At 54.4% G+C, this 26,925-nt stretch overlaps 1 protein-coding gene, 1 long non-coding RNA gene and 1 pseudogene across 9 annotated transcripts; 2 read left to right on the forward strand and 1 right to left on the reverse strand.

The window, feature by feature from the left end:
- Positions 1–1,844: 1,844 nt before the first annotated feature.
- Positions 1,845–8,811, reverse strand: LOC138396379 (uncharacterized). The gene is made up of 3 exons (XR_011235701.1): positions 8,390–8,811; positions 8,033–8,172; positions 1,845–2,324 (listed from the first exon to the last, which is right to left on the reverse strand). It is a non-coding gene; the product is annotated as an uncharacterized lncRNA (long non-coding RNA).
- On the forward strand, positions 8,138–22,052 carry LOC138396351 (serine/threonine-protein kinase LMTK3-like). 8 transcript variants are annotated; one of them, XR_011235695.1, is made up of 10 exons: positions 8,905–9,036; positions 9,867–10,707; positions 12,459–12,551; positions 13,800–15,133; positions 16,609–16,730; positions 17,346–17,496; positions 17,841–17,912; positions 18,369–18,514; positions 18,610–18,737; positions 21,977–22,052. XR_011235695.1 is itself a non-coding variant. In XM_069489570.1 (8 exons), the coding sequence occupies exons 4-7, from the start codon at positions 14,966–14,968 to the stop codon at positions 17,874–17,876; spliced, it is 477 nt and encodes a 158-aa protein (XP_069345671.1). In that variant the 5' UTR covers positions 8,905–9,036; positions 9,867–10,707; positions 12,459–12,551; positions 13,800–14,965; the 3' UTR covers positions 17,877–17,912; positions 18,610–21,133. The 8 variants fall into 8 exon arrangements, 1 of the variants encoding a protein (XP_069345671.1); XR_011235697.1 differs by lacking the exon at positions 21,977–22,052 and adding an exon at positions 15,287–15,384 and having other exon boundaries at positions 18,610–21,133; XR_011235698.1 differs by lacking the exon at positions 21,977–22,052 and having other exon boundaries at positions 13,800–14,429; positions 14,531–15,133; positions 18,610–21,133.
- Positions 22,053–26,258: 4,206 nt separating this feature from the next.
- LOC138381069 (U6 spliceosomal RNA) lies at positions 26,259–26,354 on the forward strand (annotated as a pseudogene).
- The last annotated feature ends 571 nt before the right edge of the window (positions 26,355–26,925 follow it).

The following is a 26,925-nucleotide window of genomic DNA, read 5'->3' on the forward strand; positions in this document are numbered from 1 at the left end:
GCAAACTTTGGGTTTGGCAGCGACCCCAGGACTCCACGGTGCTCTGTTCCTTCCAAGGCTCCAGGAAGCATCTTCTTGCTCAAAGAAGTTTGGATCCTGAGGGGAAGCTTCCTGGGGATGCTGCAAAGGGGGGTCCCCTCCCCAAGGCGGTTCTCCCTCCCAGGCACCCCCGTTTCTGCCTCCAGCTCCCTGGGGGAGAGGAAAACACTGGAACGAGGGTCTGGGACAGGGCTGGCTGCACCAGCAGCCCGTGACCTGGCCTTGCCCTGGAGGCCAGCACATCAGAGGCACCGCAGCGCCCAGCTCTGTCCAGCTGGTGTCGCAGCCCCCACCCCCTGACGTGCACCTGGCCCTTGGCCCCTGACCCCCTCCCGTGGCCCACGTGGCGTCAGCGCCCTCGGAGCCCCTGCCTGCTGCGGCCCTGCCCCAGCCCCTGTGCCCCGTGGACAGCGCTGTGCCAGCCTTTGTGAGTCGTGTCTCAGCCTGACCCAGCCCCTCCGCACCCAGGACCCGACCTGCCCAGTGCTCGTGCCTGGCGGCCCTGTCCCCCAAAACAAGGCCTGGACACGTTCCTCCCTACCAAGGTCGACAATGCGTCATTTGGAAAATCATTCTGGCCAAGGCTGGTTTCCAGCCCTGTTGGACTGAAGAGCGTAGACCACAAATGAGGACACTGAGGTTTGAGCCTGGCCTCCCTGTTACGTCACCATAGAGCTTGGGATTCCGTGTCCCCATCTGCAGGAGGGGCCGGTTGCCCCGACCCAGCGTGGGCTGCAGAAGCTCAAAGAGCAGGTGCGCTCTTTCCCATCCTTCCCGAGACACTGGCTGTGGACGGGGGTCCCGATTTGTCCACCTCTGCTGTGCCCCACCCTGCCCCACCCCAGGATTCACACGCTTCCAGATGTTCTGACTACGAACACCTCCGTTCCAGTGCAAGCTCCCCATGAATTAGCTGTGTGAGTCAAGGCAAGTTACTTCACCTCTCTGAGCCTCATTGTGCCATTACAGTGTCATCGTCTGTAAAATGGGGTCAGTAATGAAGATAGAATGACATAATGTGCGTACAGTGCTTAGCACAGAGACTGAATGTCAGCAACTACTATTGCCATTGTGACCTGTCTGGAAGACTGGGGCAGGCTCCCGGGGCTCTGCTTGTCCGAGGAACAGAGACGCCTCCTGGGGAGGAACTCGCCCTAAGGAATCAGTGGGCCAGGCCCAGGGCTTGGCCGAGACCGCAGGCCCTGGAAAAGGGAGTCAGAGCGCAGGGCGGGGAAGCTCCCCAGCTGTCACTTGGGGACCCAAGTCCACACCCAAGAGGAAACAAAGCCCAGCCAGCCTTCCCCACACCTCTGTGGGGTCCTCGGGGCAACAGTGGGCCTCCAGGGCCCACTGGCATCCGCAGCCTGGGTCTGGCAGCCATGGGAGGCGGAGGCCGAGGGGCCCCCGGTGGGGACAGGGCCAGAGGGAGAAGGGCGGCACCCGGAGCCCTCCCGGAGCCTCTGGGGGAGTCTTTGCTTCTGCCCCAGCAGGTGGAGAGAACCACGTCGCCCTTTATACCCCCTGATTGTGTGGAGCGGGAAACTTGCTCGTTTTTCCCGCAGTGAAAAAAAAAGTTAACTGGGAAATTTTGTGTCAGCTGTTATGCGGACAGTTCAAACACCTTTTGCCCGTGTTCCTAAGGGTGGTCCCTACAAGGCCCCTTGTTTTCAGTATAGACTTATAGGGAAGGATGTCTGTTTACTCAACGAATACTTTTTGCTTTTTGTTTTTAATTAACAAATAAGAATTATATATATATTTATGAAGTACAATGTGATATTTTGACGTGTGTACATATATCGGAATGATTTGACTCAACAAACATTCCCTGGGCACCCTCGACGTGCTGGGCCCGGTGGCTCTGTGTTGAGCAAGGCAGACCCTGGCCCGCCCAGGGCCTGACCGGGGACCAGCTGCCCAGAGCTGCAGGGGCGACCCTGGAACCACACAGGCTAATGCTCAGATCCCAGCTCGGCCACTTGCTGGGCCCGGCCTCTGCTTGCCCATCTGTGAAATGGGCATGGCAAGCCTGACTCCATGCCGTCCCAGGGAAGATGAAAAGACATAGATTTTTTTTTTAATAAAGTTTTTCTTAAAAGTGAAACTAAACAACATATTTTTCTAGTATTTACATGTGAAAAACTGTAATTTTCTTTCTTAATTCAAATACAAGATTGAGGAGTATGGTCACTGGGTGAGGGGAGAGAGGCCTTCCATAGAAGCAAGTTCTCGGCAGCATTCTGGCTCTCGTGTGGGGTGGTGGGTTCTCGGGGTTTATCATTTACCTGCACACATAAGAATAAACATTAGGCCAGTCGTGAGCGTGTGGCATAAACAGAGGACCAGAGTGATCCAATCCTGAGCTCCTGAGGTCCTCGTAGGAATAAAAAACCGAAATGGCACGGTGCACCTAATAAATGCCTCCTTCCTGGAACATGGCATTTCCCTGCTTTTAAAAAGCAGATTTGTGCCGTTCGGTGAATTTCAGAAGAAACAAAGAGCACTTCTCCCTCCTGAAAACTCGGTCTGTTTCCTTCCCGAAGCGGCCCCAGGCGCCCTCCATGTCACCGCACAGGCAGGCAGCAAACGCCCGTGGCTGGGCCCCCGCCAGGTGCACCCAGCGCCTCCGCCGTCCGGGCGAGGCTACCTGTGCCTGGCGCGTGAGGCCTGTGGTGCCGGCCATGGGGACAGCTGCAGCTGGCAGAGCTGTCAGGGACGGGAGCTTCAGACCCCGTACAAGTCAGGGCTCCTCAGAGAAACTGGACCAATGGGACACACACACGCATAAAGGAATCGGCTCACTCTCACAGTTACGGAACTGTGACTCTGGAGGCAGGCAGGTCCCAAGGTCAGCAGGCTGGAAACCCGGGGAGAGCTGATGTTTCCATTCAAGTCTGAAGGTGGCAAAAAGCCAATGTCCCAGTTCCAAGGCCGTCAGGTGGGGAGAATTCTCTCTTACTAGGGGGAGGGTCAGCCTTTTGGTTTTCTCAGGTCAACTAATTGCATGAGGCCTCGCCTCCTTGGGCAGGGCGGTCTGCTTCATTCAGTCTGCAGATTCCAGGGCTAATCTCATCCAGAAACACACCTGGATAGCATTTGGCCACCTATCTGGGCACCCTGGGGCCCAGACAAGTTGACACGTAAAATTAACTAGCACAGCTGCCCAGAGCCCAAATGGGAGCTCAGCATCCTGGCGCCTGCTGACCTGGACCCACGACAGTCCCGCTGGCCTGCACTCCAGCGTCACGCCTCAGCCCACGTCTCGGGCAGCGTGGGAAGCTGCCACAAAGGTTCCTGGTGTCCTGGCAGCACCATCACCCCATCCCCTCCGTGTGAATTGCCAGATTTAGGAAGTAAAGCTAAAAGGATGCCCAGTCAAATGTGCGTTTCAGATCCCTGACGAACGAGTGTGCAGTTTAAGGGTGCCCCAGCCGTCGCTGCACACACTGTGCACCTCCACACCGTGGCCGCATCTTCTTTCTCTACCATTGTTTTCCTTCCAATTCCTTCACTTTCTTCGGATTTAGAAGGATGGACAGAGACGAGGCACAGGGCCAGCCCTCCTGCCCTGCCCTCCTCTCTGCACGAATCATTCTCCGTGTGGCCCCACTGTGTGAGCCAGGCCCCTGGGGGGCTTCCCACCTTAGCCTTTCCCGAGACAGAACCCTCTTCTCCTCTCTCCTCTCCTGGACTGAAGTGCTTCGTTCACTTGGGGTTCGGCTCTTGAACCAGACTGTATTGACTGAGCACAATCTATCCGTGTCCCAGCATCGTGCTCATGGCTCCTGTTTCCCGACTGGCAGCTGGAGTGCTCTGGGTTTCTCCTCCAGGGCACCCGTGTGGCCCCTGAGGCTCCCGCAGGCCAGATGCCATGAGCCCAGGGCCTGATGGGCCCTCAGTGATACACTGGTGTCACGGCCACCCAGTGCAACTGTGAACCTCAAACCCCAGCAGGTACGCCTGCCCGGCCTGTGCCTGGTGGCCGTAGGGGGTGTGACCTGGACTGAGAGCTGGGCTGGGCCCCATCTGCCTTGGAAGGTTATCGGGGACCTTGAGCGATCCACTGCCACCTCTCAAGCGGGCTTCCTCGCGGCCAGGGGCCTGCCTGTCAACCTAAAGTGTGGTCTTCCACCCAAAATTCTGGGATTCTATTTCTGGATAAAGCAGATAATCTGGCTAGAGTCAAGATCGGGAGGACAGAGAGACTCCGCTAATATCCAATTTGCCCCAGAATAAATATTCATCCATGTGTTCAACAAACGACAAAGGTTTGCCCATTGATGGCGTCTAGAGTGTGATGACCCCACTCTCGAAATGCTCACAAACGCTGACTTTCTGGGATGCCAGTCTAGTGGTGCTGAGGTTGGAAAGGGTGGTTTGGTCTTCCAAGACTGGATGTCGGCCATGCCTCTCTGGCTAACGCCAAAAGGAGCTAGTTGAACCTGACATTGGCTGGAGCACAAATGCTGCCGTTTTATTTGTGTTGTGCATAGAGGGAGCAGACGGAGAGCAAGGGCTGGAGGTAGACAGGCGTGGAGCTGGGGAACTATGTGACCTGCCTCTGTCTCCTGTCCACACCACACACAGCACAAAGCGGTCCTTGCTGGGCAGGCAGAGAACGGGTGCACAGTCGACTCCTCCCACCTCACCTGCTATGAGGTTCAGCATCAGCACCAGGCTCCCCCGAAATGACAGGTCACGACCAGACTCTCCGCAAGAACAGCGTGTGAGGTCTTCACACCCTCCACAGTAGCATTAAATTCATCCAAGCCCTAAACTTCAAACTGGAATGATTCCAATACATCACCTCAGTCTGATATCTTAGTTCATGCTTTACCAGTGGGGAAACTGAGGCTCAGAGAGGGAAAGTGGCTTCCCAGAACTGCAAAGGCAGGCAGACCCCTGTTCTGGCCACTGAACCAGCTGAAGAACTCTGTGGCCCCATCACGGGACTTTTGCCCCGCAAAGCCGCCCAGACACCAGCTTCAACGGGGTGAGAATGGGGCGGCCCACGCAGGGAGAAGGAAGGCAACCCCCCCCCCAGGTCCACGGCTGCAAAGCCACGTCCGCCCTGCGTGGGCCCCACGGACAGCTTTACCTTCCCAGCGTGGTGACCCTACACACCAGTAACTATTAGTCACATGGCTCCGGAACACCAGACATCAGTTTCAAGGGGACTGTGCCTCCAGTTTTGAGACGAGGACAGTTGGATGACAGGAAGAGTCTATGCTGAGACCAAACATACATCAAGCTGACTTTGGCAGCTTCTGGAATCCAGGCTGCCCGTGGAGCCAGCTCACCCCCTCCGCCAAGCCCTAACATGTTGCCAGCATCTCCCTGGGTCTCTGTGCTGGATGAAGGGAGGCCCAAGTAGACAGAGGAGACGAACTGCAGGAATGTGATCTTTCAACACCCAAGGAGCTGGAGCCTGGGGGCAAGAAATTCCTTTCTGTCCCTTTAAGTGGCTTCAGTCCTTCTCAGACAGCTCTGAGCAGGACATTGCTAGGCTTCTGCTAATCTATTCTCATTCACTCATCCACCAGCAAAAAAGGAGTGAGCGCCTATTGCATACCAGGCCGCTGGGGCCCAGAAATGGGCACAGCCATGCTTCCCCCTCCTGGGCGGGGGACACTGCAGCCCTCTCTCGGGGCACACCTTGCCCCAGCTCACACCTGCGTTTGTCGTGTCTCATTTTCCCGCCACACTGTGAGAGTTCACCGGCAGAGGCTGACACACCTGCAGATGATCAGGGTAAGGTGAGGTCACCAGGGTGGGCCCTAATCCAATATGGCTGCATCCTTATAAAAGGGGAACTTTGGACACAGTCTACAGGGACAGTGGCACGTGAAGATAAAGGCAGAAATCGGAGGGGTGCATCTCTGAGCTAAGCGATGTCAAAGATTGCCGGCAGCCACCAGAAGCCAGGAGAGGAGCAGGGCCGGGCTCTCCCTCGGAGCCTCGGAGGGAACCAGCCCTGCTGACCCTTGATCTCAGGCCTCAGACCCTCAACCTCCAGAGCTGTGAAACGAGTGTCTATTGTTTAAACTGCCCACTGTGCGGTACTTTGTTACGGCAGCCTCAACAAATGAATACACATTTGGGTAGAAATTTGGTAGGAATGGACGCTCATCGAAAGTGCTCAATGAGATACGCTGACATCTTGCCTTCAGGGAAGGGGGTCCTGAGTCAGATGCTGAAGACAACAGCAACATTGGCTGAGCATTTGGAACGTAGCAGGCGTCCTCTGACACTTTCCGTTCACTCACCTGCCCAGCAGGTGGGCACGAGAACCGTCCTCTCCTGAGGGATGAGCAGACAGAGGCACGGCTGGGCGGCAGGCTGGGGTAGAGGTGGGATTTGAACCAGGGGGTCTGGCGCCAGGGCCCACACTCCTAAAGGGCAGGTTCACCTGTTTTGTTGGGGAGGTGTGTTGGCCGCGCTCTGCCTCTTACCAGCTGTGCTGTTTCAGCAAGTGACTCACCTCTCTGGGCCTCAGTGTCCCCATCTACAAAATGGAGCCATCAACGCCATCCTCAAAAAGCAGCCAGGTGGGGGATGTGCCCAAGACCGAGCCTGCAGGGGTGACGTCCCCCCGCAGAACAAATAGGACAAGACACATGCACTGCTGGTTCTCAGAGAATGCGCCGTGCTCAGGGCCATCTGAGAGAGACAGAGAGGGGGCATGGGGTGGGGGCAGCTCCGGCAGAGATGGCATCAAACTGCCACACCTGGTGGGGGAGGGCTGGGGTTAGGACAGACCCTGTCACCACCCTGAATCTGAAATCCCACAGGTCCCTTCGTAAGCTCATGGGAGAGATGGGAGCGGGTCTTCCACCCCACTGTCGGTTGCAGCCAAGAGAGTCCAGGGCTTGGACCGTGGCATGCTGGGCGCTGCCCCCAGCCATCACCGGACTTTGCGGGAGAGGTTAGGGCCTCTCCAGCTGGTCATCTCTCTGGCCCCACTGGCCCCAGCCCCACCTCCTCCCAGGTGGGAGGGGTGATGGGGGCCCACCTTGGGCCACCTCCTGCCTTCCCTTCCCACATCCGGCATCTCACCGGCTCCTCTTACACCTTCTCACCGCCTGGACCCCCACTGAAAAGGGGGCACCTTTGGAGAATGGGCTCCCCTGCTCCCGGCCACCCCCAGCTGTGCTTCTCCCTGCCCTGGCAATCCACCCCCTCCAGTGCCACGGGTGTCCTTCCCCATCCCAAGCGGCTAGGGCACACCCGGGCTTCGGGGAGAGGGGCCAAGAGGTTGTCCACTCTCAGGGCCACCTGGCTTCTCAGCGTCCATGCCCCCACCACTGCACCACACGCCAGAACACTTGGCGTCCCCCAGGCCCCTCTGGATACCCCCACGGCCTGCACGCACTGTTTCTTCCACCCAGACAGCCCTTCCCGCCCCTCCCTGCCTGCGGGAGCCCAGGCCCCCATCCCTTGACTCTCCAGCACACCTGACTGCTGTGAAGGCCGCCCTGGAGCCCCGGCCCCAGCCCTGTCCCACCTTCCTGCCCCGGCGCTCCACTCTGCGCCAGGCGGAAGTCAGATGAGTTCCCCACAATAAGCCAGAGAGCGTGTCCCTCTCTTGCTCATAAACCATCCATGGCTCCCACTGCCCATGGGAAACCCCATCTCCTTGCCCTGGCCTTTGCCTCCCGGCTCTGCCCACCGTCCCCAAGGGCCTCAGCCCTCCCCCTCACACCCTTTTGGGGGCTGGACACATGGGTGTGACCTTGAGCAGATTCCTGTGTGACGCTGGGCATGTCACTCCCACTCACTGACTGTCCATTTCCCCTACCGTTCCTGGGGTGTTTTAAGGTTCCCTGCGGCTCTAAGGTTCTAATGCTGGAGGAGACACAGAGTCACGAACGTCCTCTCACAGGGTCACCGGGCCGCTCAGGAGTCTCCCCGGCCAGCCAGGCAGCCCCACCCAGGACATCTGCAAAGGGCTCGTGAGCGTGACCCTGCGGTTTGATCTACGCAAACCACTAACCTTTGGAGTCTCAGAGAGGATTAAAATAGGAAACCATCTCCGCCTCCCACACGGGGTAGACAGTTTTCACAGTTCACACGGCACTTTGGCTCAGAGAACCGCGGCTGCCGTTCCAGCATTTTCAGACATGACGATCGATACTTGAAAATGGATAAAAAAGGAAAGGTGAGTAGTGATGCTGGCAGGATGTCTGCTTACCGAGGCCTTCACCTGCCCACCAACACACCTCCTCTCGCTTCTGAACAAGCCCCAGGCAGGACCTGCACACGCATACACACACACACACACAGGCAGGCACATGCCGATGCACACACACACACACACACACACACACATGACACACAGACATGGACTCACCAGGTGGGTTTTCTGTGAAGCCAACGAGTCAGGCTTCAGGGCTCCTCACCGGCAGGGCCTTCTAAGGTCTGCAAAAAGCCGTGGCAGGAGGGCCCGGGGGGCAGCCACAGTCAAGGCTGGGAGAAGTCAAACCCAAAGGGAGACCAAAAGGCCATGGCAAGGCTTTTTGTGACAATACCCGTGAGAAGAGCGATTCACACGCTCCACAGCACAGAGCTGGCCCTGGGACAGGCCCTAGAGGTCATCCACCCCCATCCCCTGCAGATAAGGACCTCCTGGCCCAGTGGGGCAGCGGCACTGGGGGCAAGCAGGAGGCCCACCCTATCCAGCTGTCTTTCCGTGCCCGCTGTCCTCGCCTATGATACCTGGACACGGGTGGCCTTTTCTCCAGGCTGCCAGCAGGCAGTGCAAAGGACATGAGGTTTGGCCTCTGGGTCACCCAGAATGCAGAGCTCCGGGAAGTGTCATTTGTTCACTGGACAGATATTGATTGAGCCCGTCCTCTGTGCCGGAACCCCAGCAAGGTCCTGAGGGCATCGAAACACAAGATCCTGTCTCTGCCCTCGAGGAGCGCAAGGTCTGGGGGAGGCTGCCTGGGGTGAGAGCAGAGAGCAAGGCAGGAGGCCGTTCCGGAAGGGGACGCCGAGGTGAGGGCCCGAGCTCCTGGGAGCCACAAGTGCCTTGGCAGGGCTGGAGCGCTGGGCTGGGGAGCCAGGCGCCTGGCGCGCCGCCGGCTTGCCTGCGAGTCGGGGTGGGCTCCTGGCAGCAGAACCGTTTCTTCTGGAGCTGCTGGCTCCGAGAACCCGGACAAGGAACCTTCCTCGGTTCCTCTCTAACAGTTTGCTTTCTGGGCAACCTTTACCGTCTCCGAGTCACACACTCGGAGGAGACTTCAGGGTGTCGCGCTGACATTTCAACTCCTCCAAGTGCTTGTCACCTCCGCGCTTTATTTCTACGCAGCATGTAAGAGGGTGGTGTCTGGCCAGCGTGGAGCCCAGTGAACGGGCCTGGCCTTTTCTTGGGGAACATTTGAAAGGTTCTTGGCAGGACCCTGCATGTGTACCAGAGGGGCTGCCGGGCACACTGGAAAAGCTCCAGGGCGGTGGGAAGAGAGTGCCAGGAGCCAGGGAGATTTTCCGAGCCTCCAGCCTAAGGAAAGCACCTGCTGGCAGGCTCCTCTGACCTGGGGTTGTGGAAGGCAGCGTGGTGAGCCTGTGAGAGGCGACCTGCCACCAGAAACGGTGTGAGCCAAGCAAAAGCAGGCAGGACCTGGAGCTGGAGGAAGCACCCGCGTGCCAGGCCTGACTCCGCCCCTCTCTAGCTGTGTGAGGCTTGCCTGTTTGCTGGCACCTCTGGGTTCGCGTTCTCTGCAAAAGCGGAATAATAACAAATAGCTCGTGTGCTCTGTAAAATGTCCACGCTTTGTAAAACGGAAAAACACCATCTGTACAGGAGGGATTGTTGTCCTTAATAACAGGCACCATGCAAGAAAAACCTGAATCCCTGAGTCACTGCCGGGAGCGGAGCTGCCCACCAAGCTAGACATCTCCCCCGGACGACAGCGGGAAACACAGCTCTGCCGTCTTCGTGAAGCCACTGGACTGGGGACGCATCTTTGCCAGCAGAGCCCAGCCTCCCCCACTCGCACACGTCCTTTGTCACTCAGCCCTAGGGAGCGTCACCTCGAGTGCGATGCGATTGACACCAGTCAAGTGGGCTGGGCAACATGCAGGTCACCGGTGGCCAGAGAAGATTCTGGAAGAGTGTAAAGACTTTCAAGTTCAGCTGCAAAGGGGAGGAGGAAGACGGGGGGTCATGGGGAGGTCATATGGGACCAAGGGAGAGTTTTTTGAAAGTTCTTAAGTTTATTTAAATATTAGTGGGACGGAGCCGGCTGTGGGGGCGGAAGGAGGCGAGTGTGCAGGAGATTGATCACGTGAGGTCCGTGAGAAGAGGAGCAGGTAGGACTTAACGGACAGGTGGAGGGATCGGTCCTATGTTGGCGGATGGACCCAACTCAAGTTGTCACTGTGAATATTTAATAATATAAACCGAGTCAAGTACTTAGCATAGCGGCCGGCACACTGTATGAACCAGCCTACATCAAATGATGTTATTTAAGAATGGGAATAAATGTCCATTTTGATCAAATGCCTTTAGGCATCTATTGAAATAATCATGTATGTTTTTTCTTATGTAACCTATTGATGTGATTTCTTTTACTAATAGATTTTCTTTAACATTAAACCTTTCTTGCATTCCTGGGACAAAGTCTATGGGACTTTGATGAATAATTAACATGCTATTGAATTTGACTTGTAAGTATATTATTTATTTATTTTTTCTCCCTTTTTTTATTTTTGTTCTTTTCTTTCTTTCTTTTTTTTTTTTTTGGACATCACCAGAGAAGAAATATTTAGAATTTTTGTATCTGTGTTCATAAATGAGATGGGCCAATTGTTTTATTTGGGGGTTAGCTTTGATAGATTTTTAGTAGCAAGATTATTTAACTTTGCAAGATTATTTGGGTAGCTTTTGGTATCTTCTATGCTTTGGAAGAGTTATGCTTTACATACATGTAGATTTATAATATATGTAAATAAATATTAATAAATAAATATAATATAAAGGAACAAATAAAAATTTGTTCCTTGAATATTCTAAATAACTCACATTTAAAACTACCTGGCCTACAACCTTCTTTAAAAAGTATTTTCATGGTAATTTTAGTGTGTTATATAATTACTGAAGTTTTTGATATCTTCTTGAGATTTTTGATAATTTATAGTGTTCCAGATAATTGTCTGTTTTGATTGAGATTTTCAAAGCATTAGCATAATTATTGATATATATAGATATATTATTCCTTTTATAAACCTGCTCTGTGAAATTATATTCCCTTTGCTGTGTTATTTACATTTTGTAATTTTTTCTTCAACTAGAATCACCAGATTATCAAATTTTCTTTAATTTTCAAATCAACTCACATTTATTTGTCAGCTGTTTTCTACTGCATTGGCTTTAGCTTTACCCTTTTTGTTTTACTGGAGTTGCTTTTTCCTCTTTTTCTAATTTATTGAATTGAATACTTAAATCATCATGCTTTAGCTTGCTCGCTTGCTTTTTTCTTTTTATAAATAATGCACTCAATACTCTGCATCTGCCTTGGAAAACAGCTTTATTCCTCCAAGGTATAACGTTTTTATTTTCATTACTTTCCAAGTATTTTCTAAATTGCATTTTGCTCTTCTATGTTCCAATAGCTTTTAAGAAGACTTTTAAAAAATTTTACAGTTACTTATGGTTTAATTTTATTTTGATCAGAAAATGTGATCTGTGAAATTTATGTCTTTTGGACAACAGTAGGATTTTTCTGACAGGTATATACTCAGTTCTGGCCAGTGTCCCGTGGATGCTTGAAAATAAGAGGTATCTGCTCTCCCGTGCACAAAGGGAAGCACCTTACTGGTTATACTATTAAAATCTCCATTAGCTTATTTTTTATCAGTTGACTTCTCATTGCTTAAAGATTGTGTGTTCAAGCTTTCCTTGCAAAGAATTTCTACCACTTTCTCCAGATATTTCTAATAGCTTTGCTTTATAAGGTTTGAGGTTACATTTTGGGTTATACCTTTACTCCGTTCAAACAGTCCTTTTTGCCTTCTGTTGGAATCTACTTAGTCTATTAATAATATTGAAAACCTTCCAGCCTGGGCAACTATAGTGAGACTCTGTCTTGAAAAAATAATTTTTTAAAAATTAGCCAGGTGTAGTGGCACATGCCTGTGTTCCCAGCTACTCAGGAGGCTGAGGTGGGAGGACTGGAGGAGCCCAGGCGTTCGAGGCTGCAGTGAGCTATAATGACGACACGGCACTACAGCCTGGGTGACAGAGTGAGACACTGTCTCTTAAAAAAACAAAACAAAAAACACCTGAAAATCTTGTTTGTTTTTTTCATTTAGATTAGCCTAACATATATTTGCTCTCATGTTCTGTGTGTGTGTGTGTTTCGGGTATATATACCTGAGCCCCTTGCCTTTGTAATTCACGTGCTGATTCCTCTTCCCAGAATGTTCTTAACCTTCCATGGCGACTCCTCACCATCACCTCCTCTCATCACATACTCTCTGATTACCTCGAGAGAGACAGTACTCCATCTCAGGTCAGTGCTATTTCCATACTTCGATCAAAGATCACCTGCTCCAGGAAGTCTTCTAAAGCTCCCAACGCTTTCTCCATCCTTCTCAAAACACTTGTCACTTTGCATGACAATGATTTTAAAAAGTATTTTCCCAATGACCAATATATTTTCCCAGTTGGAACTTAGTGTGTGGGATCTGTCTACAACAAGTGTGCTTTGGGAGGGGGAAAAAAAAAACAATGTGATAAACTTGGAATTTTCTGGAAAGTCTTGGAAATTTGGTTGCTAGATTGTTCTTCTTCCACTAAGAGAAAACACGACAAAACAGAGCTGGGCAGACCTGCTTAACCATTTACCACCTGGGCAAGCCCTGCCACCTCCTGAGACTCAAGTTCACGGTCTGTAAAATGGAGATAATAATTCTGTCATTGGAGTACTTGGTAGGAGAAAGAGGAGCTGGGGTTAATGTGGTTACAATGAATTAAAATGGGCTTTGAAAATTGCAAACTCTGCCAGTGCTACGTAATAAATCCCTTGTAAGTAGGTTCCACAAGTGTCTCCTCTTTGTGTACCCTCAGTCCTCCATGTTGCTGTCATAGGAGATTCATGGGAGACCCCTCTATGTGGCCTAGGATTTCTGTCACCACCACGTAACTATTTTTCCCTCTTATGGAAAACAGATGGGATTAACAGATTGTAACTATTGTCTCTTGTTCTTAAGCAAGGTACACAAGGATCTGTGTGTCCCCTCACAGAAGACAGGCTCTATAGCTGCCACAGGGAAAGGAACATATGAGGTCTGCAAATACCCTCAGAGTTTCTCTCTGTTTAGAAATCAAGCTTGCTTGGCATATCAGTTAGGATCATGTTCAACCACATGTGACTGAAAACCCAAAATAAAAACGACTCAAATACAAGAGGAGTTTATTTCTCTTTCACATTACAGAGACACAGAAGTAGGAAATACAGGACTGATATGAAGGACACAGGGCCATCAGGAGCTGGGCTCTTTCCAGCTCATTGCTTCACCATTGCTGAAGTGCAACCCTCATGATCTAAGGTGGCTGCTAGCGTTCCAGCCATTGCATCCATGTTCCTGGTAGTAGGAGAGAGGAAGGAACAAAGAAGGGCATGCTCGTACTCTTTAGAGAAGACCTCTTGGAAGTCCCACAAGACACTCCGCTTATACTTCCTTGGCCAGAAATTATTCACTTAGCTGCAAAGTAAACTAGAAAATGTAGTGGTTTTTTATTGTTGTTGTTGTTTTAGTAATGTGTGAGCTAAAAATCCATCTAAGGAGCCACTGGCAGGAGAAGATTCCAGGGACTTCTGAAGGAGAAAAGCATGATGAGGCACAAGAGATCTTGCCAGGTGATATTGGATTTCTTACCGGTGGGTGGGGGGTTGTTTCCAGAACAGTCTGATTCAGCCATGTGGCACAAAAAGGATCATTTAAAAAGCCGCGACTGGGATTGCACCAATTCTGTTGTGGGACCATCCTTCTCTAGTAGCTGTTAGGAAGACCTCTGGCCTCAGGGGGAGTTGTCTGAGTCAGAGACAGGGAGACAGGGCCATGCTTTGCTGAGTCCTCGGGTAGTGGCCAGTGGGAGGGAAGAATGACATTGTCACTCCAGGACCCACTGGGATGACGGGCTTTGAGTGTGATTAATTTCAATACGGAAAGATACGTGTCTTCACTTTTTATCCCGAGCTGCTGAAGAGCAAGCATCGGCTGCGTGTGGCAAAGTCGAATTTGGTCTCAACGTCCGTGGGACCTAAGCTTCTTTTTGCCGGAGAATCCTCACCGAAAGGTGTGACGGGGCAACACTGGAACACATTTGCCCGTGAGGAGACGCCCCCACTGGCGGAACACTTTTATCCTAGATATGGAAAGAGCCGGTACCATAAACTATTAAACCTGGAGGGGTACTTAGGGTTGACTCATGTATGTGTGCAGGCACACACACACACACACACACACACAGAACCTTACTTTGCAGATGAGGAATAAGACCAGAGAGGTAAGGACTTGTCAGAAGGTGACACAGTGACAGAGTCCCTTCTCAGGAGCCTGCGAGGCAGATAACCGTGAGAGCACATCGGAGCTGCAGATGTGAGTGAATGAACTCCTCTGCCTTCCCACCAGGAAGATGGTGGGAAAACAGATAAGCCAGTCCCCAAGGAAGCAGAGCCCAGCAAGGGGACCTCTGTTGACTGTCACCCCCAAGAGTTTTGCCTCAACCCCTGGAGCCCGGCTCTTAATTGAGCAAATGGAGGAATCGGCAGAAATGCAAACGTGGCCAACATGAGCAGAGGAGCATGAGGAGGTGGGACCACGTGGGCACAAGAGTGATGGGCACATTAATTTGTCCTGAAAAAAGCGCCAAGCCAAGTGTTCCAAAGTCCTCCACTGCTGCTCTGCGGGACCACCAGAGATGGAGCTGGACATGTGGATTGACGGAAAGAACACAGCCCCAGCACCCAAGGACCTGACCCAGAAACCTGAGGCATCTCGGGCAGGTCAGACGACGTCCCTGAGAGCCTGTGCTCCCGACCCACGACACGAGAACTTTGGACCAGCCGATCTCAAAGCACCAGCAGAGGTCAGCAGACATGGGTGCAAGCCTAATGAGGGAAAGATGGGCAGGGCAGGGAGGGAGGGGGGACCATGACATCCAGGACATCTGTGTATCAGAGCCTCCACTTCAGTCTCCAAGTGGCCATTTCTCCTCTCCACGCCTCTGTTTCCTCGTCAGCAAGATGAAAATGCAAGTCCCCATCCTAACTCATAGAATCATGTTGGAATCGAAGCATAATGCTTTGCCAGCTGTCAGACACTAAGCACCGTGCACAGGTGGGCATTTTTAAAATTGCACTTTTAGTTAATTGGATGGAGAATCAAAAGTCATAGACTCCAGGCTTGTGATCTTGGGGGAGCTGCTTTTCTCTGGCCTCAGTTTCTCATTGATCCCACGGGAGGCTGGACCACTAGATGACCCCGAAGACTCCTTGCGGCTCCTGTATTGCCAGTTCTAGGAACCAGGTACCCTCTCACCTGAGCCTCAGACGCCCCAGAAGGGTGGCCGGGCCGGTGCTGGGTTTCTAAGTCCTCTGATCCCAGAGCCCGTGCGGGGCACAGTGAGCTGCTGGAGTCCCGGCTCCCTCTCAAACTCAGCCGTCCGGGAGGAAGGAGAGAGTTCGCTGTGCGACAGTGTCTAGGATTTCCCACGAGGTTGCTACCTTGGTGTTTTATTGGACTCTAAGTGCCATGCTGATGACGAAATGTTCCCAGAGGAGGCATCTGTTTTGCTCACCCTGGCCTTGGCCCATTCATGTGTCCATCCTGGCTCACTCCGGTTGTAAACCATGGAGTTTGAAGCGTGAATCCTGGGCCACCTGTCCCTTTGGACTCCACCACCCTATTTAGCCACTATATATTTTTAACTCTTAGAGGACTATCCTCTAGGGCCATACTGATGATAGAAGACAAGACTTTGTAGAATACTGTGGAATTTTGTCAGGGTTTGGTATGTTTGGTATTGTCCCATGGAATGTGATGGGGGTTGAGGCAGTATTCTGGTGACATTGGTCGGGTTCCCAGAAACCGTGATGGGGTTCCTGGAGGGTGGGAGGGGGTGGCCACTGACCATTTCACAAGGCAGGGCAGAGACCCCCCCAGGTCTCGGTAGGGCCGGGACGGGGAAGCCAAGGAAGTCCAGGTGCGTGAACAGGGTGGGTGCGAAGAGCGAGAGACGTTCCGGGTTCAGAGCTGGCAGAGCCCAGGTGTTGCCCAGGGGACAGCAGCTGAGCCCAGCACAGCAGAGGGGCTCCAAGGAGGGAGGGGCTGGAGCATTCTAGAAGACGGTGAAGGAGGGGTCAGAGGCTCTAACAGGCCCAGGCAGAGGCAGAGAAGCCAGGGAGTGTTTGTCCCCAAGGTAATCAGGGACCTCAGCGGGGAGAAACAGAACACGTACTTGGGTCTGGATGGTTCACTACCTGAAAGGAGAAGGATGTCTCATGACACCCTGGCGCACCCATCTCCTAACCTCGTTCTTGACTCTGCTCTTTCAATTCCCAGCCCCCACCACGAGCCACGGGCCACCCTCCGCTCCCCGCACCTCTTCCTGCCCCAGGAGCTGGGCTCTTTGCACACGGGCCTCGCGAGTCAGGCTGCCCGGCGACGCCAAGCCCCTCACGGAGGTAAGAGAGGGACTGGGAAATTACTGCATATTCCAAGGGACTGAATGGAAATTTGATTTTAACCCGTGCTCCAGCCTCACTAACCAACTAGAGCAACACACGCTTTGGACTCATCAGTCTGGCTACATCATCTACGTCACACCCACTCACTAGCAGTTATATGTATCCCCGAGAGTAAAGCAAATATTACCAAAAAATTTTATTGTGTTTAGGAGACTTTTTTTTCCCCCAAATACGGGGTTCCTGGCAGGAATGGAGATGGATGAAGCCAAAAGGCAACCACTGACCATTGGCCTGACCTCCTACTGGACTCTGGGGTCAGGAGAGCAAGGGCAGCCCCGCTTTACTTTGCCCCGAGACGCCTTGCACAAGACCCAGAGGCTGTCCCAAGCACCACTGATGTATTTGTTTAGTGAACGGACGTGGGTCCTATGTCGTGCTGTTTCTTGCACCTACCCACTCACACGGGCCCACAGCCCCTGCAAAGTCACCCAGGGCACACGTACCCGACTTCAGTATTTCAAGGACTCCCCTGGAGAGGTGTGGCGTAAGCTCATGCACAAGAACAACAGCTGTGGGGCAGCGCAGGTGTCACCACTTTCCCTTCCTGTCCAGGGCCCTTCGACCACACACAGCCCATCTACCTGGCCTCACCCCCGAGAGGCTTCTGCAGGTCACCCCTGAATGCCCTGGGCACCCTCATCTGCTGCCTCTGAGCCGGGAGCGTGCAACATTCTCGAGGCTTCTGGGAGAGTTCTGGACGAAGGTGAGAAGAAAGGCTTCACTCTTACCTTTTCTGACCTGCGGGGCTGGGGGCAGCTTGGGGACTCAGCCCGCAGCAAGTATCAGATATTCCGAGCTACGTCTAAGTGAAGGAAGCTGATACTCTTACTGGGCCACTCATCCACAATGTGCCAGTCAAGAGCAACTCTCTGAGCACCGTCCGTGAACCTACACATGCTAGGTGCTTTATGTAGGTGAATCAGACAAACCCACAACCGCCAGGTAGAGGCGTCAAATGCGGCCACCAACAACTCAGAGACGGGTGTTCGTTTAAAGCAGCAGTTGGCAAACTTCTTCTGCAAAGAACTAATATCTTCGCTTTTGCAGGCCACACAGTCTCTGTCACATCCATTCCGCTCATAGTGTGACAGCAGCCACAGACAAGATGCAAATGGATGGGTGAGTGCACCAGTAGAACCCGATTTATAAGAATAGGCGGTGAGCCGGATTTGGCCCGTGGGCCGTGGCTCGCTGACCCTTGGTTCAGGGTAATGGTAGCCAGGGCTGCTATAAGCAAAGGCGAAATGTGCAGCTGGACGTTTATCTCTTGCTTATGAAAAGCTGCCGCCAGGCCATTCTGGGCAGTGGGCAGCCCTCCCCTAAGTCTTGATCCAGACACCGACTCCTGCGGGCTGGCGGCTCCAGCGCCTTCTCCACGGGGGTTGCTGCGGGTGCCGGTGCCGCGGCATGGAGGCCAGGAGAGGGCAAGAGACAGGCTGGGAAGCCCGGCCCTTCCGCTCCTTGCTTGCAAGTGACCGAGTCCCTCGGATCCCAGTGGCCGTGAGGCTCCCCCGGGATGCGGAGGGAGCTGGGAAAGCCTCTCCCAGCCACGCCTCCCCGCCCATTCTGCAGCAGAGGCGTGTACAAGGCATGGAAGAAATACTAAGTCTGGGGAGGACCGAGGTTCAAAAGGAGTCACTGAAGTGTGTCCGACACCAGAGCAGAAAGAGCATTTCCAGCCAGGAGGAGGCAGCAGTGCCCTGCTGCGGGCCGGGTGCCAGGTGCCGAGCAGAGTTGGGGTGGGGGTATCCAGACAAGGGGAGGCAGAGGGAGGGCAAAGTTCCCAGACTTGTGTCACGGAAAGGTGGTTCTCCAGGTTGTCCGGAGGAGGCCCTGGAGAGCAGCAAGGTGGCAGGCATGGAGCCCAAGAGTTACTCCAACGGCCTTCATGGGCAGTAGCGGGAGTGTGGGAACAAGAGAGAGAGTTCTAGAATGTTTCGGGAGGTAAGTCCATAAGGCTAGAGTGGCTGGGTGACTGGGTGGGTGGTGGGGACCTTCACAGAGATCAGAAAGCCGGGCAGGGCAGGTCTGGGGAGTGGGGTTGTGTTTTTCGGACATGCTGAATCAAAGGTGTCCATGGCACATCTGGGCGAGGGGAGAATGGGGGGAACCACGTGCCCACCAGCACAGAGCTGCTCCGAGGGCAGGCGGCCGGGATCCCAGAAATCATCCTGCAGGCTGAGCCAGCAGGGCGTGTGCCGGCCGTGGAGCTGCCGGGAGAAAACCTGGACCGTGGCGCGGTGCACAGCACATGTCACAGTTGACACCTGAGAATATTGATTTCAAACGGGTGGAAAATGCAGGCCGGCGAGGGTAGACAGGAAAGAGACCTCAGCACCCATTCATCATCGGCTGCAGATCGGGGAGACCAGATGTTGTTGCACAAAAAATGCAAAGAATTTCATAATTTATCCCGCAGACAAGAGGGGCCTGTGAAGGTCAGGGCAGGCAGCCCAGAGTTTCAGGTCGGACAGGAATTCTCAGGCAGGAGGTGTCTAAGGCGACTGCCCCGTTACCAATTGATGACCGGCAGTGTCAGACACGCCTCACGGCGCCTGCTCTCAGGGCAAAATCACTGCCATGGAGAAGCGGCAACATCTGGATCCCCACGCCCCAAAGCGGGGCTTCTGAGGGAGCCTGGTGGCCCGGACGTTCTGAATGCCACCCCACCCCGGAGGGCTCGCAGCCTGGAAACCCACAGTTCAAACAGGAGGGTACAAGTGCTGTTGTCCAGCGCTCCCCACCCCCGGGCCAGGCCCCCGCCCATCTTGTGCCATCCTCACCACGCCCAGCTGCAGGGCCCGACCCCACCGCCGGCCTGGGAGGAGGCTGAGGGCAGGGAAGTAAGGGCCGTGCCCGGCCCCCACGCTGGGCCCCAGCAGAACCCATCGCAACGCCGGCTTCGGAGTTAGAACCGGGGAGGAAACAATAACTATTTCTAAAGTGCTTAAAGAATGAGTGTCTGATACATTGAAACGCAGCTGGGATTCCAAAGCCAGGTTTTTCCTACTAAGCTGCACTTGCTCCCAGAGCACACGCTACGGTGAGCGCTGCCGGCTGTTTGCACACGGCCTGTTATTTCCTTCTGAATTCGACAGAGACGAGTTACGGCCTCTGCCCTCAGAGCCACACAGTCTCCTGTCCTGCGACAGCAAAGGCCTCTCGGCCTGTGGGGCACGGGTTCAAACGCAGCCTGTGCCACCTGTGAGGAGAGACCAGGGAATGAGAGCTGGGAACCCCACCCCTGGGATTGCTCCTGGAGACGTCACCCCACCGCAGCCCTCTCGCCCTCGCCCCTGCCCGGGTGCCCTGCAGCCCTGCCCGCACTCTAGAGAGGGTGCCGGCCGTGGGGTGGGGTTTGAGACACACTGCCCAGAAGGAGACGTTGACAGCAGTGGGGCCAGCAGCAATGGCAGAGAAAGCCAGCAGGTCACGGAGAGGGACGTGCCATCTATAGGCCGGCCAGAAATGGCATGTCTGCGGTGGACGCGAGGTCCTGGAAGGGCCTCTGCCCAGCCCTGCGCCCGGCAGGCATCTGTGGAAGGGGATGGAGGGTGGGTGGAAGATGGGGGGTGGGGGAGGGAGGGCCCGGGGCAAGGCCTTTGGCAGCAAGGATTTGACTCCAGGCAGGGCCACCCAGACCTCTGAGGAGGTAGAGTTCTCAGGGCTGGCCTGCCTCAGTGGTCCTCTGGGAGGAGAACCCCCTGCCCATGCTCTGTGTAGGGCTGGGCCCTGCTCGCCTCAGGCTGGGACAGGCGCCTCTCTGGGTCCCCACAGCCCCTGGGCATCCTTGTCCAGAACCTGACTTCTGGGTTCCCTGTTCTTGCCCATCTTCTGACTCCCTGGCCAGGCTGGGGCCCCCATGGTCCCAGGGGCTGCATCCCCAGCCCGCCACAGGGCTGGGCACATGGGGGGTGCCGGGATGGTTTGTCAAGTGAGCGAGAGGGGAACAGATGGGCTGTGCAGAGCTTCAGAGGTGGGGACGGGAAGCGGATGGGGCTGGAGGGAGGAGGAAGAGGCGGAAGGAGGTGAGACTCCCTCCTCCGCTGCCCCCCACGGGCCTCTCAGTCCCCGGTGGCTGGGCCCCAGCGAGGGAGCCTGCGGGCCAGCGTCGTCCTGACTGCCGGGAGCGGTGACTCAGCTGCCATCTGTTATTTAATGAGAAGATGACAAGCCAATTGGCATGTTCCTCCCCTTTAATACAGCAAATCGAAAAATGTGACTTTAGTGATCTATATTTTAATGATTCTGACTTGCTCACTCTTACTTCTTTTAATTCAGCAGTAAATAAAGCTGTGATTTGCCCAGGAATCCCAACTGGGGATTCTTACTGAGTTTGTGTTGGGGTCCGGGTCTTTCTCTAGCAGGGAGGGGGGCTTTGCCACGTTGCCCAGGGGAAGGGGTCCATTCCAGCTCAGGGTGCTTTCCTTGAATCACAAAGAAATGGGGCCCCGGGAAGCCCCGCAACCCCAGCGCTGTTCAGAGAGGACAGGCCGCAGTGGCATGTGACAAGCTGGCCCTGCAGTGCAAAGCCTGGGGCTGCACCGTCAAGACGGGGAAACCTGGGTCCCAGGCCGGTTCCGCCGCTGACCCTGTGTGACCCGGGGAAGGCCCCTCCCCTTCTCAGGCCTCGTGTTCTCTGTCTGGCCGATCCCCGGGGTCCTGAGAGGCAGCGCTGCAGTTAGGGTCTTCTGGACGGGTTTCTAGGGCTTTGGGTGAGCACCGTGAGCCTCTGGGCAGGAGAGTACTGCCCAAGAGTGGACCCGGACTCCACCCACGTACCAAGTCCCACCTGCCTCACAGAGGGCTGTATGCATCCATCCATGGAGGGGCTTAGCCCGGGAGACATCAGCTGCGGTCTGCAAGTGTCGCCTCTCCTTGCTGTGCAGAGGCCGGCAGGGAGAGCAGTGAGCGCACGCCCACCTCAGCCTGGCAGGCGGGCACGGCCCTGCCTGCGACTGGAAGGGTCCCCTCTCCTACTTGGGCCCTGGTCTCTCTCCGATTTCAAGAATTCCTGTGGACAGGAATCTAGCCCCAGAGATTTTTTGCCCTGGCTTCAAGCTCGGGAGGCCACCACGGTGTAGGGAGAACATGGGTTTGGGGGTATCACGAACGGGGGTGTGAATCTGTATCTCAGCTTGGGCAAGAGACCCCTCTGAGACTCAGTTTCCCCATCTTTTCAGGTGAAAAGCCCACCCCCCAGTGGCATGAGGAGGGAATGAAATATGAGGGGCTGAGCAAAGGTGGAAAGCCAAGGCGGACGGCCGGTTTCTCCTGCTGGTGACAGGTCCGGCCCTGAGTGCCCAGGGGCTGTGCTCCACCCCCCACTCCCTGCACAGAGCCCCCTTAAGCTGGCCACCAGGACCCCTCCCCCTGCCTGGACGGAGGGCCCGTGGGGGACTGAGATCTGGCCACGTGCTCTGCCTCAGTCCAAAGCCACACTCACGTGACCATCGACAGCGGATTGATGAAATTAAGCACAGATGGCTACTTTGTTGTTGTTCTTTGAACTGACAGCTGCTGGTATAAAAATAAATTAAATTAAATTTCACATAAGTCAGACTTTTTTGTATTTTTTTTAAATGATCTAAGTTTTTCTGTGTTGTTGTCGTTAAATTGTTTTCTTTCTTTTTAACATACGGAGGCAGAGAAAACTCTAGGGCAGTAGAAACAAGAATTCTAAGGAGACTGCTCCAGTGTGACCCCAGGATTTGGAGAAAAGTCCGACTCCACCTCCCCACTGCCCTACAGCCCTTGAAGTTTTGAAAGGCCGCAGAGCCGCAAGGTTAAAATCTCGGCTGCTTCGTCTTCAGAGCGTAGGGCTGGGATATCAAACAGTCCTGGGTTTGAATCCAGGTCTGACCCCCAGTTAACCACGTGGCCCTGGTAGAGTCGTTTAGCTTCTCTGTGCCTCATTCTCCCGCTCCGTAGAGGGAGGATAATGGTGGTGCCTCCCTGGGAGGGTCCCTGTGCCTGGCAGCCCAGCACTCAGCAGTTCTTGGCTTACTGGCTGCATGACCTTGAGTAAATAGAGAATCTTTACTCGCCTGGAAGGATTATCAAGAAGATTAGATGCAAGAGTATTCAGAAAGAAGTCTCCAGTCCCACCTGTCTCACAGCAAGTTCCAGAAACACATTCCCCAGAGCTGGTCTCACCCACCCTCTCCACACCCACCTTCCCTGCCTTCCTTACACCCTGTGCCGCTGAGCTGGCCGCTGGGGGCAGCCTTTGGCACGTGGAGAAGTGGGAGGTCTGGCCAGGTCTGGCACAGGTGTGGAGTGGGCATTTACGGTCTGCCCAGCCCTCCATTCCCTGTCCCCAGAAACTCCCTTCCCCATGGCCAAGCCAGGAGCACCTGTTCTTGGACAACCTGCCTCCCAGCCACACCTGACTGGTCCAGGGGTGAGCATCTAGCCCAAATGGGCCAATCAGAGCCCTTCCCTGGGATTTTTCTAATACGAACAGAGCAGGGGTGGAATCTTGCATAGGGTGGTCAACTAGAAAGCTTTGGAGCTGCCCTGGCTGACCTACTGCCATGAGGCTGAGTGGTCTGCAGAGAGTGAGGTGGCCAACAGCCAGGGACAGAGGCTGGAGCTGGAGAGAAAGCCCCAGCTGCACCCCTTGCACCCCACGGCATCCTCCTCGCACTTCCTGAGATTCGGTTGTTCCACTTGCCGTGGGCCTCTCTGCCTCCGCCGGCTCCAGCTGGGTGGCTGTCACTGCGACCACACGGCTCTACCCGTCCCTCCCTGACGGTGGAGGCAGAATGTACCCTCCGACTACAGCATCCAGTGGGGTGTGCATGGGCCCCGGCTGGGCAGGGATGCAGAGTATCCAGGCTCGCCACAGACGGAGAGGCCACTTCCAACAGGGAGAGTCAAAGCCGCCTGGAGGAGCAGGTCCCAGAACTGAGACAGAGGGGCAGGTGGCCCTGGACGTGGGAGAAGGGAGGGCGTCCATGCAGAAGGCAGTGGGAAGACAGGGAAGCCGCGCAGGCGTGTGGAGGGCGAGTGGAACAGCAGTAAAGAAGGCTGGGAGCAGGGCGGGCCAGCCCCGGAAAGGCCTGGGTGCCACAGAAGGAACAGATGTCAGGTGTCTCCAGGACGAAAGAGCCCCACAGGCCCTGCTCTTCCAATTGGCCCCAGTATTATTTCCCACTGAGGTTGGACACGGCTGCAGGACCCGTCTTAAAGAAGTCTGCTCCAGGCACCACGCTGCACACAGCTGCTGCCAACTGACTGGAGTGGGCATGTGGGGCCAACCTACTTGCCATCCCTGTCGCCCCTGATGGGGAAGCTCACAGCTCTGCAGATGCCCCACTCCCCCTCCCTGCCCCCGGGGAGCCACTCAGTCTAGTCTGGGCACAGGAGGGGCACTGCAGGCTCTGGGAGGGAGCGGGGAGGCCAGTGAGGAGGCCATTGCACTAAACCAAAGAGCGCTGGTGGGATGGGACACAGGCAGAGGAGAGACCCCAGGAGCTTTAAGGGCTTGGCACCTGGCTGAGTGTGAAGGAGGGGGAGGGGGAGTTGAGGATGAGTCCAAGTCTACACCTGGCGCCTGGAGGCAGGACTGGGTTTGGGCAGGTAACAGCTTTGCAGTTAACCTGTGACCCCTCCAGGTGCTGCATATCCGAGCCAACTGCCACGCCTCCCAGGGAGGAATTCTCCCGCCTTTTCTCAGCCAGAGGACACCAGGGTAGCCCAGTGGATGAATGGAGGCCCTTATGGTTGGGAAAGAAGGTGGATTTCCCAAAAAGATGAGTTCACCTGCCCCCACGAAATACCTGTCTGAGAATCTACAGATATGATCAGGGTGCTCACCTGACTTTAGACAGGTCCCTGCCCTTTGCTCAGCCTCCAACTGGCATCTGTCTTAGCTCGGGCTGCTATGATAAAATACCTTATACTGGGTGGTTTATAAACAACAGAAATTTATTTCTCACAGTTCTGGAGACTGGAAGTCCAAGATCAAGGTGTGGCAGATCTGGTGTCTAGGGAGGGTCTGTTTCCTGGTTCACAAATGGCACCTTCCCTCTGTGTCCTCATGTGGTGGGAGGGGTGAGAGAGCTCTCTGGGGTCCCTTTTATAAGGGCACTAATCCCATTCATGAGGGCTCCACCCTCATAACCTAATCACCTCCCAAAGGCCCCACCTCCTAATACCATCACCTTGGGGGACAGGATTCCAACATATGAATTTAGGGGTGCACAAATATTCAGACCACAGCAGCATCCATAAAACAAGGCACAAGGACAAGACCCATGACTTTCAAATGTGTGTGTTTGTTAAGCAGTTGAAGCCTCAGTCATATCCCACAATGCCCCTAAGCAGGTACGAAGGGTCCCACCAAGAAGTACACTCGTCTCTGCTCTAGGGAGAGGTGACAAGACCACCCTGGCATCATCCAAGCTCCCTGTCCCGAAGGCAGAAGTGTGTCTGATCCCTCCTGCCTAGGCGACCCTTATGGAGGGCAAAAGGGGCAAATCTGGACTCCTGAGTTTCAAGGGTAGGAAGGGAGAAAAGGCCACTTGACACGGGGAAGTGGCCCCTGATTCTGATTCTGATTCTGACTGAGCACCCGGCCCGTGGTCGCTTGGACAATGGCTGCCCTGGCCTGCACTGCTGAGACCTGAATCCTTCCTCTCCGGGGGCCAGACGAAGTTGGCTCTGAGCCAAGCCGGGCCTGGGGAAAAGGGGCACCGGCCTCCCTCCTGGAGGCTCCCGTGCACCCTGAGGTTAGCAACAGGAACCCCACATCCTCCGGCAGACAGGTGGGAGGCTCTGGGTAGCTCAGACACCGCTGAGGGGCAGGCTGCTCAGACACAGCCCCTGTCCACCTGGGCAGAGGAGGAGGATGCCAGCGACAACCAGTGCCCGGCCACTTCTGGGCAGAGAGGATCAGGGCCCAACGGGAGAGCTGGACATCCTGCTGATGGCGGAGCTTCCGCTGTGTCATTACGAAAATGACGAGACACAAATGTTAGAGCGTGTGGGGCAGTTCTTACTAGTTTGCTACAAAACAGGAAACAGAAATTGCTCATGCTGAAGAAGATGAAAGACATTCCTACACCCAGCCCTGCCCACAGGCAAGGTGGGCCCCCACATCTGAAGCACCTGCAGGAACCCCGGGCCTAGAGGGCTTCTGGGAGCTGCCCCCACGCTCCACTCCCACACTCCAAACTCCATTTTCAGGGGACCCTGAAAAGTGCCCTGGACTACGAGTCAGAAAACCGTGGTTCCTGGTCCCCACTGTGCCACCTAATGACTAAGCCACCTTGTGGCAGTTATCACACCCCATCCTGGTTGGACAGAACTTTCTGCAACACTGCAAGTATTCTATACTATTTGCTGTCCAGCACGGTAGCCACTGGCCCCACCTGCCTGTTAAGCCCCTGAAATGTAGCCAATACAAGTGAGGAACTGAAAACACCTAAATTAAAATTTTATTTAATTTTAGTTAGTTTAGTGCTCACTTCGGCAGCACATATACTAAAATTGGAACGATACAGAGAAGATTAGCTATGGCCCCTGCGCAAAATAAATAAATAAATAAATATTTTTAGTTAGTTTAAATAGCCACATGGTGGCTAATAGCTACGATACTACCAACACAACTTCAAATGGAATCCTGAGCCTCTGTTTTCCAACCTGTAAAATGGGATGATGAATCCTTACCCCTCAGGGGATTTAGAGAATGAAATACAGTAATAGCAAGCATAATAACAGGACATAAAGGAACTGCACAAACTAAAACCTGGTAAAGAGATGCAGAGGATTCCATTCACTGCCTTCACCCTGTCAGGTCCCTACAAAGCGCTGGACAACAGGCTGGACTCTGGGGTCCAGGACAGGGAAGATGAGCTCCTGTCCTCGTGGAGCTCGCAGTGCAGCAGGAGAAACAGATTCTGAAGACGCACGCATCACAATAAATGTCACCATTGTGACAAGTCCAGCGAAAGAAAGGACAGTCCAGTCACATAAGTGGCTATAACGTGGGTTTGGATTCCTCGAAGAACAGCTGCTCTAAGCAGCACAGGTGGTCCCAGGAAGATGCCTTGGGCAGGGCTAATGTCACTGCAGGGCTCCCGGAGGTAGAGCCACTTGGCACTTGCCTTTGGGGGCCTCTGCTGCT

Source organism: Eulemur rufifrons, chromosome 2, assembly GCF_041146395.1.
Source record: "Eulemur rufifrons isolate Redbay chromosome 2, OSU_ERuf_1, whole genome shotgun sequence".
Lineage (NCBI taxonomy): Eukaryota > Metazoa > Chordata > Mammalia > Primates > Lemuridae > Eulemur > Eulemur rufifrons.